The sequence below is a fragment of the Stenella coeruleoalba genome, assembly GCF_951394435.1.
Source record: "Stenella coeruleoalba genome assembly, chromosome: 3".
In the NCBI taxonomy this organism is placed as follows: Eukaryota; Metazoa; Chordata; class Mammalia; order Artiodactyla; family Delphinidae; genus Stenella; species Stenella coeruleoalba.
Window position 1 is genome coordinate 48,181,347 of NC_137148.1, and position 14,277 is coordinate 48,195,623.

The following is a 14,277-nucleotide window of genomic DNA, read 5'->3' on the forward strand; positions in this document are numbered from 1 at the left end:
CTTTGTTTTGAAAGTGTTTGCATGGTGTATCTTTTTCCATCCTCTTCCATTTAATTTATCTATGTCATTATATTTGGAGAGGGTTTCTAGTACATAGCATAGAGTTGGATCTTGTTTTTCAACCTGATTTCACCATCTCTTCTAATTGGTATGTTTAGATGATTTACATTTGCTATAATTATTGATGTAGTTCAATGTAGGTCTACCATTTAATCATTTGTTTCCTATTTATCCTCTCTGTTTTTGTTCCTTTGTTCCCTCCCTCCTGCCTTCTTTTCTCCTTCTTTGGATTATTTTAAAACATTTTTTTTAGTATTTCATTTTAATTTATCTATTGTCCTTTTTGTTTGTATCTCCTTGTATTTTTTTTAATGGTTTCAGTATTACAAGAAATATACCTAACCTTAAACAGTCTACTTTGAGTTTATACTTTGCCACTTAAAAAAGAATGTAGACTCTAACAACCATATAGGTCCCTTTACTCTCTCTCCTTTATGCTATAGTTTTCATGTGTATAACATCTACATACGTTTAAAATACCAGAAGACAATGTTCACGTTTTTGCTTTCAGTTGTCATACTTATCTTAAAGAACTTAGAAGGACAAAAGTAGTCCATGACATTTACTTAGGTATTTATTATTTCTGTTCCTCTTCCTTTATTCATATAGTTCCAAGTTTCCCTCTGGTATTATTTCTCTTCATTCAGCCTGAAGAACTTCCTTTAGCATCAGGTCTCTTGAACAATATATGTTGTTAGTTTTTCCTGATCTGAGAAAGCCTTCATTTCACCATCATTCATGAATGATACTTTGCCAACTCTGGGTTGATATTTCCATTTCTTTTAACACTTTAAAGACATCGCTCTACTGTCTTCTGTCCTGTATAATTTCTGACAAGAATAATTATTTGAGTCATTCTCCTTTATACGGCATTTCATTTTTCTCTGACTGTTTTCAATATATATATTTTTTCTCTTTGGTTTTCAGTGATTTCATTATCACTGGGCATGGATTTTTTGGTTAGCTCAGCTTCTTTGATCTATAAATTCATATCTTCAATTTTGGGAAGTTTTCAGTAATTATTTCTTTTGAGTTTTTCTGTAGCTATTTCTCATCTTCTTTGGTCTCCAATGATACAGATGTTACTTTTGATATTTTCCCACCTGTCTTAAGGCTCTGTTCATTTTCTTCTGATTGTTTCTCTCTCTTCTTCAGATGAGATCATTTCTGTCTTCAAATTTACTGACTTTTACCTCTGTCATATCCATTCTACTATTAATCCTATCTAGTGAATTTTTTATTTTGGATATTGTTTTTTCAATTCTAACATTTCTATTTAGTTCTTTTTTTATAGTTCATATTCACTTCTGTCAATAGTGTTTATCTTCATCTGGTGGAACATGGTTATAACAGTTGCATAAAGTCTCTGATTGATAATTCTAAAATCTGGTTCATTGTTTTTTCCCTTGAGAATTGATCACATTTCTCTTCTTCTTTGTAAGCCAAGTAATTTTGGATCCTGAACATTTTAAATACTGAATTGTAAGAGTCTGGGTCCTATTATAATCCTCCGGAGAAATTTTTGTTTTTTTAAAGCATACATTCAATAGTACATACTCAGACTTTGAGTTCTGTTTTACCTTCTTTGGGTGATGTCAGTAAAGTTTTCAAAACCTTTGCTCTGCTGCGTTGGGGCAGTCTCATGCACGTGAGGTGTGACCAGTATTTGTGCCTATTTTTGTACAGAATATCCAGGGATCTCCCTCTCTAGCTTCTGAGTGGCAGGGGGTTCCCTTTTCCCAATCCTCTCACCAGGTAGATGAGGTTTCTCTCAAGTTGTTGCTCTAATATGCCTTCTACATAGTTCCCCAAATGGGGCTAATCTTATGTGCAAGCCAGGAGAGAAAAGAGGGGGGAAAGTAACAGGAAGTCACCCCCATATGACTTAAATTTCTTCAAGTTTTATTTCCACAAACCGCTTGCTGTTGTTTACTTTTCAGAGTCCTCAGATTGCTGCTTTTTGTATTTTGCCCAGTTTTTAGTTGTAATTATGGGGAGAGATAAGCCGTAGTGGGCTTTACTCCATCTTGATCTATCACATTTTTGTTTCTAATTGGCATTTTAAAATATAGAAATGTGAATTATAAATATCTGTGGCTTAGGTTGTGGCTATGTTTATTTTCTGTTGGTAAACATTATTTGATATTTAAAATAACAGATTCTATAATTGAAGAAGCTTGCTAATTTTAAATGTGGAAGAATGTAAAGCATCACTTTTGGACAAACAAAACATAAACAGACCATTCTTACCTGTATTATTCACTTGGTTAACACAACTGATTAAAATAAACACAGATACACATACAAACCTTTTCAAAGAAAGAGTGTTGTGAATGGCTTTGAAGTACTGGTATCTGTCTTGTTTTGAAATTGGTAAAGTAAAAACTTTTTTTTTTTGGCCACATGGCAAAGCCTGCAGGATCTTACCCATGCCCCCTGCAGTGGAAGCATGGAGTCCTGACCACGGGACCACCAGGGAATTCCCAAACTTGAACTTCTAAAACTTGTGGAATATTTGCTTGAATTAGCTATCTTTCTGAAAAATGTAGAAAGGAATGATACATTTTATCAGTACCTTAATTTTTCAAATTATGAGTTATACCTTCTAAATTCATTAGGGCTTTTCCTTTGAAAAACAAGTGAACTTTTTAATTGAAGTATAGTTGATTTAAAATATTGTGTAAGTTTCAGGTGTACAGCAAAGTGATTTGGTTATATATATATATATAGAATCAGAAATATATATACATATTTGATTCTTTTCTATTAAAGGTGTTTACAAGATATTGACTGTAGTTCCCTGTGCTATACAGTAAATCCGTGTTGTTTATTTTATATATGTTAGTCTGTTAGTCCCATATTCCTAATTTATCCCTTCCTCCCTTTTCCCTTTGGTAATCATAAGTTTTCTATGTCTGTGAATCTGTTTGTTTTGTAAATAAGTTCATTTGTACTACTTGTAGATCCCACATGTGATATCATATAACATTGTGTCTTTCTCTTTCTGACTTAACTTCACTTAGTATGATAAACTCTAGGTCCATCCATGTTGCTGCAAATGGCATTATTTCATTCTTTTTTATGGCTGAGTAATATTCCATTGTGTGTGTATGTTTGTATGTATGTACATACCACATCTTTATCCACTCATCGGTTGGTGGACACTTAGGTTGCTTCCATGTCTTGGCCATTGTAAATAGTGCTGCTATGAACATTGGGGTGCATGTATCTTTTTGAATCTGAGTTGTCATCTTTTCCAGATATATGCCCTGGAGTGGGATTGCTGGATCATATGGTAACTCCATTTTTAGTTTTTTAAGGAACCTCCATACTGTTCTCCATATGTGGCTGTACCAATTTACATTCTCACCAACAGTGTAGGAGGGTTCCCTTTTCTCCACACCTTCTCCAGCATTTATTATTTGTAGACTTTTTGATGATGGGCATTCTGACCAGTGTGAGGTGATACTTCATTGTAGTTTTAATTTGCATTTCTCTGATGATTAGTGATGTTGAGCATCTCTTCATGTGCCTGTTGGCCATCTGTATGTTTTCTTTGCAGAAATGTCTATTTAGGTCTTCTGCCCCTTTTTTGATTGGTTTGTTTTTTGTGGGGTTTTTTTTGGATATTGAGCTGTATGAGACATTTGTGTATTTTGGAAATTAAGCCCTCGTCTGTCACATTGTCTTGAAATATTTTCTCCGAGTCCACAGGTTGTCTTTTCATTTTAAAGCAAGTGAACTTTTGATAAACGTTTAGTGATTTCATTCACAAAAAGACATAAATTTAGTAATTTCATTTATATAAAGGTTAATTCCTGGTTAAATCATTTAGGGAAGCATGTTTAAGTAAATTTTATTTTTAAAAGATCTGTTGATATATGGATATGCATACTAATTAACGAGCATAATAAAGTTTGAAATGCTTATATGGAGACTGGGAAATAGTTTATTCATGTCCATTGTTATGCCTTTATGATTTTATTTTTAAAAGATACTCTTAAAAGTAAATTTAATTTTTGCACAGAAGAACCATTTAGAGTGGTTTGTTGCAGCATCCATGAATAAAATCTGCTTGTAAATTAAAGTAACAAATTGGTCCTTAAGGTTGTATTCTTTATTGACTTTTGCCCAAAATGTCACACAAGTAGGAAAGTGATTACAATTACCATTTGAAATATCTTTCATCTTTATATGTAACAGTGTTTGGATTCTTTGGTTCAAATTTGTGCTCTTTTGTCCTCTTTACATTAACCTCTATGTGAGATTTGTTGCTTGGACAAGGGAGAATTGCATTATAAAACTGCAGACTTGGGTCCATTTTGAAATGGTTTGTCATTAGCTATTAGGATTGGACACTTGTAAACTTTTAAAAAATTTGCTTTCCTCTCTCCCTTTAAATTAGGTGCTCTGTGGATGTGTATAGTTTTAAATCCCCACTGCAAGTTGGAGCAGAAGGCCAGCTGGCTAAAACAGTTGAAAAAGTGGAATGGTGTTGACGTCTGTCCATGGGAAGATGGAAATCATGGCAGTGAATTACCTAACTTAACCAATGCTCTGCCTCAGGGTGCGAATGCTAACCAAGGTGAGTACACAGTGGTAATCTGCTCACTTTGTATCTACCTAACTGTGCATCTATGTTTATAACACTAACTTACAATAGATTTGGGAAAATTATTTTACTCACTTAAGAACTTGCTATATAACTCACAGACTTAAAATATGTTTTGATATGAATGTGTGTGTGTGTGTGTGTGTGTGTGTGTGTGTGTGTTTTAAGTTTTATGTGAGACCTTTCTATAACTTTTTTTCATATTCTCAGAATACAGATGGGTATAATACTTATATATACTACTAGTATGTGTTAAAATTGCCTATTAATTATTTAGTTTGAATATATTTTTAAAAATCATGGAATGGGTGGGTAGTATATTGTAAAACAAAATATTGAGAGGATTGAGGAGCTGTGTGTTTTTATATCTGTTGGTCAGTTCATATTTGAGCTACTATACAATTTAATCAGTTAAAAATTCCTAGTTTTAGAATAAAGCAAGTAAACATTTAATGACTAGGGCTGCAGGAGCATGGGGTGCTGCTGGCATTCAGACCAGGAAAATTCTTTATTGTGAAGGACTGTCTAGCATACTTGTTCCCACCTACTGTAGGCTAATAGTGCCCTCCGGTCTTTGGACAACTAAGAAATGCTCCCAGACATTTTCAGATAGCCTCTTAAGAATCTCAGTCTCTCATTTCTGTATTGGTTTTTGTTTGTTGTTGTTGTTTTTAAGCTTCTCCCTCTCTATTGGACCCACCCATTTAGCTCAAGTCTCTCTCATCTTAAAAAATCTTTCCTTGCCCCCATCGTCCCTGCTAGCTACCACAGAATTTCCTCCTCTCTTTCAGAACCAAATCTTTAAAGTAGTTAACTCTTGCAAATACAAATTTCGTTCACTAACTCTGTCACTCTTCTTGTGTAAGTTTGTGCTGCTGCTCCCCCTTTTTTGAGAAAACCTGGAAGACTTTAAAGTTATGATAGATGCAAGGTGGGAGTTAAATGACATCAGAAGGATTCAGGAATCGAGACTGTCATTCTGTTTTCTGGCCCCATCTGGAGTTGGTACTCCTAGAAAGAGCTGGACAATGTGCTGAGAATGAAATGTGATGTTAGCATAGTATTTTCAGTCTCTACAAAGAGAGAAAATAATATGTATTACTCCATAGGGACTTGTCCAATCAAAAAGAAGTTTCAGGCCTTGGGAAAGATGATTGTCTGGCTCTCCTTTGTCTAGAGATATTTGCCTTGGGAATTCAGTATTTGAAATCTGTCGTATCTTTATTGCCCATGATGATTTTATTTAATAACTTCAAAGAAAATAAATCTACCCCTTCCTTATACCCCAAGTTTTTTTCCAGAAGCTCAGAATTTTCAAGTTTAACAATTAAACATTTATTCTCTTCTATTGCTAGAAAAAGGTATGCTTACGTCTCCATAGGCAATAAATTTTTTTTAACTTTATTTGGAGTTTTCTCTGTGTTTCACTCCCCACCTGCTTTTTTGTGACTGCCATCCTAACATTTTACAGTTTACTTTTTTACTTTCCATTTGGTTGCTTTCCCCTTGGTTAAATATGAATATTTCAGAGGCTTTAGAAAACTCTTAGGAAGTGGTCCAGCCTCCGGAAAAAAAGAGTTCATTTCATTTATGGTTTAGCCCAGGGATATGAAGTCAGGACTAGTTTCTAAGGGCAATATTTATAGCTGTTGTGCCTAAAGGCACCAGGGCTCCTCCTTTTAGCAGAACACCCACATTCTCCAGAGGGGCTGTCGGAAGAGACTTCCCTACAGAGGGGCTCGGGTGCTCAGCCTGCAGTACTTCTGCTGGAGGGCTGAGCGGGCTGGCAAAGGGAGAGCCTTTGGTGACAGCAGAGCCCAGCAGCCATGCCGCTGGGCAGCGAGTGCATGTGGTACAGACCATGGGCAGAATTGCATGTGTTTGCACATCAGAGTGAAAGTGAAGCACAAATCAGGCCCTGTCTTCGCTGAGATTATTTGTTAGAATTAACTGACAACATTAGAATCCACACCCTTAGAAAGAGTAGTGTGTTTGTTTTTTAAATATACCTGAATGAGAGCCTTTTTAAAACTTTTTTGGTTAAAAAACTAATATTATTTTATACTTGAAAATTTTTTACAGATTAGTGTTTATCGGTTATTTATTTACTTATTTTGGCTGCGTTGGGTCTTCGTTGCTGCGCATGGGCTTTCTCTCTAGCTGTGGTGAGCAGGAGCTACTCTTCATTGTGGTGCGCGGGCTTCTCATTGCGGTGGCTTCTCTTGTTGCGGAGCACAGGCTCTAGGCATATGGGCTTCAGTAGTTGTGGCTCACGGGATCTAGAGCGTAGACTCAATAGTTGTGACGCACGGGCTTAGTTGCTCCACAGCATGTGGGATCTTCCTGGACCAGGGCTCGAACCCACGTTCCCTGCATTGGCAGGCAGATTCTTAACCACTGCACCACCAGGGAAGTCCCTGTGTTTATCATTTCAACAATTTGGTTAAGATCATCTGTTTCTTTTTTCTGTTATTGCGAAAGTCAAAAAAACACAGATATCTAAGATAAAATTTGACCATAATTTTGATACTTAATCAATTTTTGTTTGTATATCTTTTTAGTCATTGTCTATGTATTTTTTTTTTTGTTTCCATGCTATTATAGAGCTTTGTATCTTACATTTTCGTTTAAATACCAATAGTATTTAGTCTTTTTTGTTACAGTTGGTTGTATCAGACTCTTAGAGCTAACCACTGTCCTGGTGTATGTCCTGTACGTTGCGCTATGCTCTTACAGTCACATACAAACATGAAAAGTTAAGATTTTAATTTTTTCAATGGAATCATACCCACAGCTTGCTTTTATTATTGATACCACAGTGGGTCAAACAGACAGAACTCTCATTCTTTTAATAAGTGTATAATAATATGTTGCTTTCTAAAGTCTCCTTTTAATTTTAAATTCTGTTTCTATGATTTGAGTTAAACAAAATAAATGAAATTAGAAAGCCATTTAAAAATACTCGTGTGAGATTTGGACTTTGGAATATTTGATTGATTGACTATACGAAGTCATGGAACCAGTTTCTTGTTGAGTAGGGGTAGATTTATTCTGCTCTGCAAAAAGCCATGGTAGGTTCCAAAGGCTATTAAATGTAGGGCCAACTCTTCCCATTTGCAAAGTGTCCCTCCGTCTGCTGCTAACAAGGAGTCTGGGCAGGGGCCAGAACAGATACATCAGTGTTTAGGCCTCTCAAATTATGTCATCCATGCATTTTGATATGTCTGCCATTCAAATACAGATGTCTAAGTCCACCTGAGACCAAGCTGAAGTAATGTCTCTTTCTGTTAAAGACCATTCAGAAGCCTTTCAGAACAGCCTAAGTAGCTGAATTTGGAGTGAGGTTATCTGTGTTTTGATCTTGACTGCCATTGCCTGGCCGTGTGACCTTGGCAAGTCACTTTACTTCTCTCAATTTTCAGTTCCATCAGCAGAATAGAGGGGTTGGTCTAGATGAGTTTTCAGAGCTCTTCTTGATTCAGTTGTATTTTGATTTTTATGATTTCCTTTATGTCTGTGCTTAGCCAAAGCTCCAGGGAGAGGAAGATGAAACTTTACCAACTAAGGAAGCTCCAGATTTTCCTTCTCATTTAGTTAAGCCTCAGGACAGTGAGGGGTGATACCTGAGCTAAATAAAGCACACATAAATAAAAATAGTTTGTTACCCTGAGTGTCAGCTGAGGCTCTTTCTAAGGTTTCTGCCACAGTTTAAGGTAAGTCTGGAGTTGGGGACCTAAGGGGTGGGAGTGCAGGTAGAATTTGAACGATTTTTTTCCAGAAGAACTGAATAATCCCAGAGGTTGGGGTAAAAATATCCTTTATTCCCCAAACATTTCTTTTCTCTGTCAGGTCCTGAAACTTGAACCCTCTTCGGAGTGTGTGCTTCTGCTCTTTTGTGATGCCCTGGCATACACTATGCTGGGGACATCACACCAGTCATGGAACCTGCACAAGAGTCAGGAGGCAGCCTGTAGGGGCAAGGTAAGTGCGCTGGTTTGTTTTGTAGCTATGTTGTGTGGCTTTGTGAAATGTTAAATATATGCATTTATGCCCTTTGGGATATAAAGTGACATTTAATCATTATATCCCAAGAAGCATAATAGTTTTAATTGTGCAAAACCGCACAATATAGTTAAAAAATACAACCAAAAGCACAACCCTTCTGCGTATTTTTAAAGGCTGATTGCATCTTCCTGAAAGGTTCCATGGCTGGTGTCTCATCTCTTGCATAGTGTTTGTGAGAGCTGTTGATCCCATCAGGGCAGTTCACCACAGCACCTCAGAAGTGGGGAGCAGTGAGTTTTCATGTGATTTTTGTGCCGAGTGCCTCCTTTCAGTGTATTTGGCATGGAAACTAGACTTGACGGTTCTTTTTGCAGGATGCCTTTAACCTTAGCTCTGATGGCTGCAGAGTGTTTGTGTTTGATAAAACAAGTGAGTGAATGGTGGCTCTTTGGTCTGATTTGCCTCCTAGTACTTAGGACATGAGAATATTCACCCTTCATCCTTCTGCTTAGGGGGTGCAGGACAATGTGTGTGGGTGTGTTCATGAACATCTGGCCACAGAATGGTATGGTATGACTGATTTATTCACATGTGAACAATAGCTGACACGGCTTTCTGAATTGTGGAAAAAACAGATTCATCGAACAGGCCACATCGGACAGTGTTCACCCGAGCCATCGAGGCGTGCGATCTCCACTGGCAGGACAGCCACTTGCAGCACATTATCAGCAGTGACCTGTACACCAACTACTGTTACCATGACGACGCTGAAAACTCCCTCTTTGACTCCCGCGGGTGGCCCCTCTGGCATGGTAAGTGGCCAAACCGGAAAGACATTTCCATGACTTACTTCTTTGTTTAGTTTCTATAGCATTATTGGAGTGGGAGGAGGAGAGTTGAGGGATTCAATGGGAGATGGATGAATGCTTGGCAATAGGAGTTTTCATTCAAATCCAAGTTCAGAAATGGTTTCTTGTGTCTTTTTAATAGTATTTCAGGGGAAAACATCTTACTATTAAATCCTGTTTTTATAGATATATCTGATAATGGCAACCTTACCCCCTTAACTTTCTGTTTTAGAACATGTTCCTACAGCCTGTGCACGAGTGGATGCATTACGTTCTCATGGGTACCCCAGAGAAGCACTGAGACTAGCAATAGCTATTGTTAACACGTTAAGACGGCAGCAACAGAAACAGCTGGAAATGTTCCGAACTCAAAAAAAAGGTAAATGTGTGAAGGAGTCTGTTTCCATTGGAATGGGATTCTTGGTGATGATGTCACTAGGTTTTATGCTCTTTGGGGAAAGAACTTTTAAAATTAGAGCCATGGTGATGGCTTTACTCACCACTCATGTGAAATATTTAATAGCTGATCTGTGAGAAATGTTAGGCATCCCCCCACCCCCACCCGTTGAATGTTGTAAGAAATAAAATTTTTTTACAAGTTTCTTAGGTTGGTTAATTTTTTTAAAGGGGAGGTTTTTGTTTTTTTTTTTTTTTTTTTACTGTTTGAGTTATGTCCTATGTCGGAATTATCTAAAATGCAAGTTAGCCAGATATTTCATTTTGTGAAAGAGCATTTTAATTGTGATAGTAAGGGCTCTGGGGGCGGCGGGGCGGGGGGGGCGTAGAATGCCTATGTTTGAATCCTGGCAGGAGGTCCCAGCTGGGAGACCTTAGGCATTGACTTGACTATGGAATGGGGCTCGGTTGAGGACCTGTCTCTCAGAGTTGTTGAAAAGATTAAACTAGTTAATTTCTGCACTGAAAGCAGGGCCTGACAGAGTGTGAAAGCACTATAAAACAGTTTAATTGTAATAATTTGTACATCAGGACATGATATGTATTTAAAGCGATCAAACAGAACTCCTGGGGACTGCTCTGGTGGTCCAGTGGTTAAGACTTCGCCTTCCAATGCAGGGGGTGTGGGTTCAATCCCTGGTTGGGGAGCTGACATCCCACATGCCTCTTGGCCAAAAAACCAAAACGTAAAACAGAAGCAATATTGTAACAAGTTCAGTAAAGACTTTAAAAATGGTCCACATCAAAAAAAATCTTAAAAAAAAAAAAAAACTACACTCCAATGAAAGCTAAGGAAAAAAACAGAACTGGATTTTTCAAATTCTGTAAATAACATTCGATGAGCTGTCAACTGACAGGACACATTTAACTCCTCTTTATCTCAGTTTATTAATCTTTTAAATTTTAAATAAGCATTACTTAGTAGTAGTAATTGCAAAAGGGTTGTAAGGTGCATAGGCCCTGATCAAAAGAAAGACATATGTATGCTTTTTCTGATTAATCCGTGCACTTCTTTTTCTTCTGTAGGTGTAAATCTTTTAATTTTTCTTTGTTAGGATTGTTGTTTTTACTCTGGAATTTTATATCTTATTCAGAGAGAAGTAGTTTTAGTTGTGTTTTTTTGCTTATGTTTTTGTTTTATTCCTTGGATGATTTTACACACATCTAGGGTACAGCTTAAAATTATCAGTTGTTGTTGAAGTGGGCTGGAGATTGGAGCGAGTGTTTGTTGTAATTTTTGATATCCTCTATATTGGAAGTATTAAAAATGTTAACATTATCATTTATATGATGAAAGAAAATTCCAAAGTTACCACTGGAACCAAGGAAGGGGGAGCTCAGATGGGATTGGAATGTGATATCCCCAACAATCATTACTTTGTCCAGTTCTTTGTGTTTGTCATATCAACACTGGTTACCAGCTGTATTTACAAAATATGTTGCCTGGCCCTTTGCAAAATTTTTCTGAAATCTCCCTTCCCCTAAACACACACAATCTATGGCCAAAAGACATTTAGTTTTGAAAAGTATAAAAGATTGAAATACTCAGGCTAAGAGAGAGTGAAGTACTTTTTATACTGCACCAGGAGAGCTTGCTCATGATGATTATCAGAGTTTTGAAATTCATGTTGATCTCTCTGAAGAAATGTTTTTAAAATTAGTTTAATTAAAATGTTACAATATCTAAGAAATACAAAGTGTAAAAGTGTTAGTTCATGTAGGTAAGTTGGAACACATGTTAAGATAGACTCCTTTGATTGTCTTTGAGGTCTCTCTCAGACTCATTTCTCTTTTATCCTGCACACAATGAAAACTTTAATTTCAGACTATTCTTTACTAGCACTGCATATTTATATCCTTCCCTACTTTCTTTTTGTTTGTCCATATTCAAAGAATAGGTTTTTTGTAACTGTTACAATTCCAAATTGCTGTAACAGTTATTTCTTATGGGGCTAAGGTTAGTAAATGAAGTATCTTGTACATTTTCAATATTATTTGGCATGATATGTCAACTTTTTAAAAAATTGAGATATAATTGACATATAACATATTAGTTTCATGTGTACAGCATAAAGATTCCATATTTATATATTTTGAAATGATCACCACAGTAAGTCTATATATAAATATATATGTATGTGTGTGTGTGTGTATATATATATATATAGAGAGAGAGAGAGAGAGAGAGAGAGAGAGAGAGAGAGAGAGGGAGGGAGAGAGAGAGAGAGAGAGAGAGGGAGAGAGAGAGAGAGAGAGAGAGACTTGTTCCTAAGAGTGATGCTCATGTTTCTGCTTTCATCCTGGTTGTGTATATGAAAGCCAGTGACAGAAATTGAAGGGAAAGACCTTTCCAAGGAATCTAGTACCCACCTTCTATAAATTTTAATACATTGTGCCAGGTCATGCTTTATTTTTATGTACTAATAGTTGATAGTCCAAAACAGAAGACTTCTAAAGGAATACTGAACTTGCAGAATGGCTTTTTAGCTATTTACAAGCCAATATTTTTCTTGTATATTTTATATTATATATAGATTTTATTATAGTTTCCTTTAAGAAGGAACCACTATTATTTATAACTTTAGTAAACAGATGTAAAATATTGCATTGTTTATTACAATAATGGAATATACCTTAAAATATTTGCAGCTTTTCTCTCAGCACTCTTAACTTGAGAACTTGAAAGTTCTAACATTACGTGAGGAAAATGAAAAGGATATGTTTCATCCAAATTATATGTTATCTTCTGCTATAGTTCCCCTTTGTGGCAAAGGTCCTCTCTTAAATGACTTACAGATCCACGATAAGGAAGATTTTTATAAGGTGATAGGGGAGTAATTTAATAAATATTCATACGGAAGTTCAAGTCCGACCCAGGGTACAGCTGCCTTCTAGACTCCATTTTAGATAACCCAGTGAGCACTGACTCTGAGAGTACCTTCTTAACGTAGTTGTAGAGTTAGTTATCCAATGATAATTCCAGGGGGACTTAGTTCTCTCTAAAGCCACTCCTAGGAAGTGAGGAGAGTTGTCCTTAGCTTCTCAGGTAAAAATTTAGAATTCATTTTCCTCATACATCATAATTTAATAGTGTAAGTAGTAATGTTAACCTGGTAGCCTGAGCATATGAATTAAATAGATGTTTGAGAGCTGTCTTGGGAAGTTAGCACCATTTATATTGATTCACAGATGAACCTTTAGAACTTAAAACAGTTCACAGGTTGGGGATTTTATGTACCCTTGTTTTTTAATTAAAGAGGAATTTTGAATTGAATTTAGTATTAATTTGTCAGGATGCTGGAAATGGTAAAGCCTTTCTGTCCTCTACTTCTCTCCATGTCTCAATTCCCTTTTCTTACACAGAGCTACCCCATAAAAGCATAACCTCAATAACCAATCTGGAGGGCTGGGTTGGACACCCCCTGGACCCCGTGGGCACTCTTTTCAGCAGCCTAATGGAAGCCTGCCGCACTGATGATGAAAGCTTCCCTGTGTTCTCAGATTTTACAGGTAAAACCATTGACATTTGTCTCATGTGCTTTTTTCCCCTAAACCCTGAATGGCGTTCATCACTGGTCATTGTTTTTCTTCACAGTTTGTTTTATGAATCCATATAGTTAACAGTACTAGCAGTTCGCAGGAAAGGGTACTCACACTTTTCAGGCAGGCTCCTACAAACTGGGAAAAGTCTTAGGGTTCACAATTGGCAGCATGTGTCAAGAACCTAAAAATATTTATTCCCTTCTAGTCAATGATTGTACATCTAAGAATTTATCTGCATTTATGACTGTTTTCCAGCATAAAGATACAAAATAAGGATGTACATCATGTGGGAGGGAAGAAGGATTGTCCCTTCACTACTCCCATGGTTGGATTAGCTTGGAGAGTTAAGCATCTAGCCTGTGGTGGTTGCCTTCATGGATTATGGGTGACCCAAACTCTGTCAGGAGGGTGAGGGTATGGTATGACTTTGAATTCACTTTTCTTGGGAGTTGGACAGTTGAAGTTTGTTAAGAATTTCTAATAGAAACACCTTAACAGAGATAAGAGAATCCTCAAAGAATCCTTCTCTTGTGACTGATGACTCTTTGATAACAAAAAGGACCATGGAATTGAGTTACATATATGTTGTATTCTCTACTGTTTTTGTTATAAATTACAACATTGTGATAAAAGTATGGAAATTTTTTTTAATGCCAGGCTTTAAAAAATTGATAACTATTGCAGTCATCATGTAATTTTACTCTTGTTTAATTAAATATTTGTTTACTCTTAGGTATGCTTAGTATCTCTCCT

The 14,277-nt window shown here is 36.5% G+C and overlaps 1 protein-coding gene across 1 annotated transcript in view; it reads left to right on the top strand.

Annotated features, from left to right (window-relative positions):
• The window catches only part of ZSWIM6 (zinc finger SWIM-type containing 6), a 205,089-nt gene that overhangs the window by 175,722 nt on the left and 15,090 nt on the right, over positions 1-14,277 (top strand). The window contains exons 5-8 of the mRNA XM_079915979.1: positions 4,466-4,645; positions 9,313-9,489; positions 9,758-9,904; positions 13,345-13,491. Coding sequence (XP_079772105.1) covers positions 4,466-4,645; positions 9,313-9,489; positions 9,758-9,904; positions 13,345-13,491 — 651 coding nt within the window. The remainder of the gene's footprint in view (positions 1-4,465; positions 4,646-9,312; positions 9,490-9,757; positions 9,905-13,344; positions 13,492-14,277) is intronic.